This window comes from Propithecus coquereli, unplaced genomic scaffold, assembly GCF_000956105.1.
Source record: "Propithecus coquereli isolate 6110/MARCELLA unplaced genomic scaffold, Pcoq_1.0 Scaffold29, whole genome shotgun sequence".
In the NCBI taxonomy this organism is placed as follows: Eukaryota; Metazoa; Chordata; class Mammalia; order Primates; family Indriidae; genus Propithecus; species Propithecus coquereli.
Genome location: NW_012148507.1, coordinates 8,752,918 through 8,753,351, shown reverse-complemented (window position 1 = coordinate 8,753,351; position 434 = coordinate 8,752,918). Strand labels below are relative to the sequence as shown.

At 30.4% G+C, this 434-nt stretch overlaps 1 protein-coding gene across 1 annotated transcript in view; it reads right to left on the bottom strand.

Moving 5' to 3' along the window:
- The window catches only part of GTF2E2 (general transcription factor IIE, polypeptide 2, beta 34kDa), an 89,596-nt gene that overhangs the window by 25,072 nt on the left and 64,090 nt on the right, over nt 1-434 (bottom strand). The window contains exon 4 of the mRNA XM_012648556.1: nt 137-244. Coding sequence (XP_012504010.1) covers nt 137-244 — 108 coding nt within the window. The remainder of the gene's footprint in view (nt 1-136; nt 245-434) is intronic.

Here is a 434-nt window from a genome sequence, read left to right as displayed (position 1 = left end):
TTTAAAAAACAAAGACCCTACATTATTTCTTTTAAGAAAAAGTATTATCAGATTTCGACATATTAAAAATACTATAGTTATAGCAAATATCTCTCGGTAATCAACTAGTTTTTTATAACATTTAAGTCTATTTTACCTCAGTCATTAGCCATTGTTTCTGCTTGAGCCCAATATCTAAATGTTGTGTTTCATCCAAAATTTCTTCTAAAGTTAAAGGATATGTATCTCCTCGCTGATGTCGTGTCTATCAAGGGAAGAAATCATTATTAGAAGAGAGTTTTATTAAAATGCGAGATGCATTATAGATACACATAAATTTTTTCAGGAATGCGGAACATGTAATATTTGAGGCAGTACAATTACAGTGATGAAGAGCACAGACTATGAAATCAGACCCAGGTTCAAATTCATCTCTCTATGAAATCAAATGATAC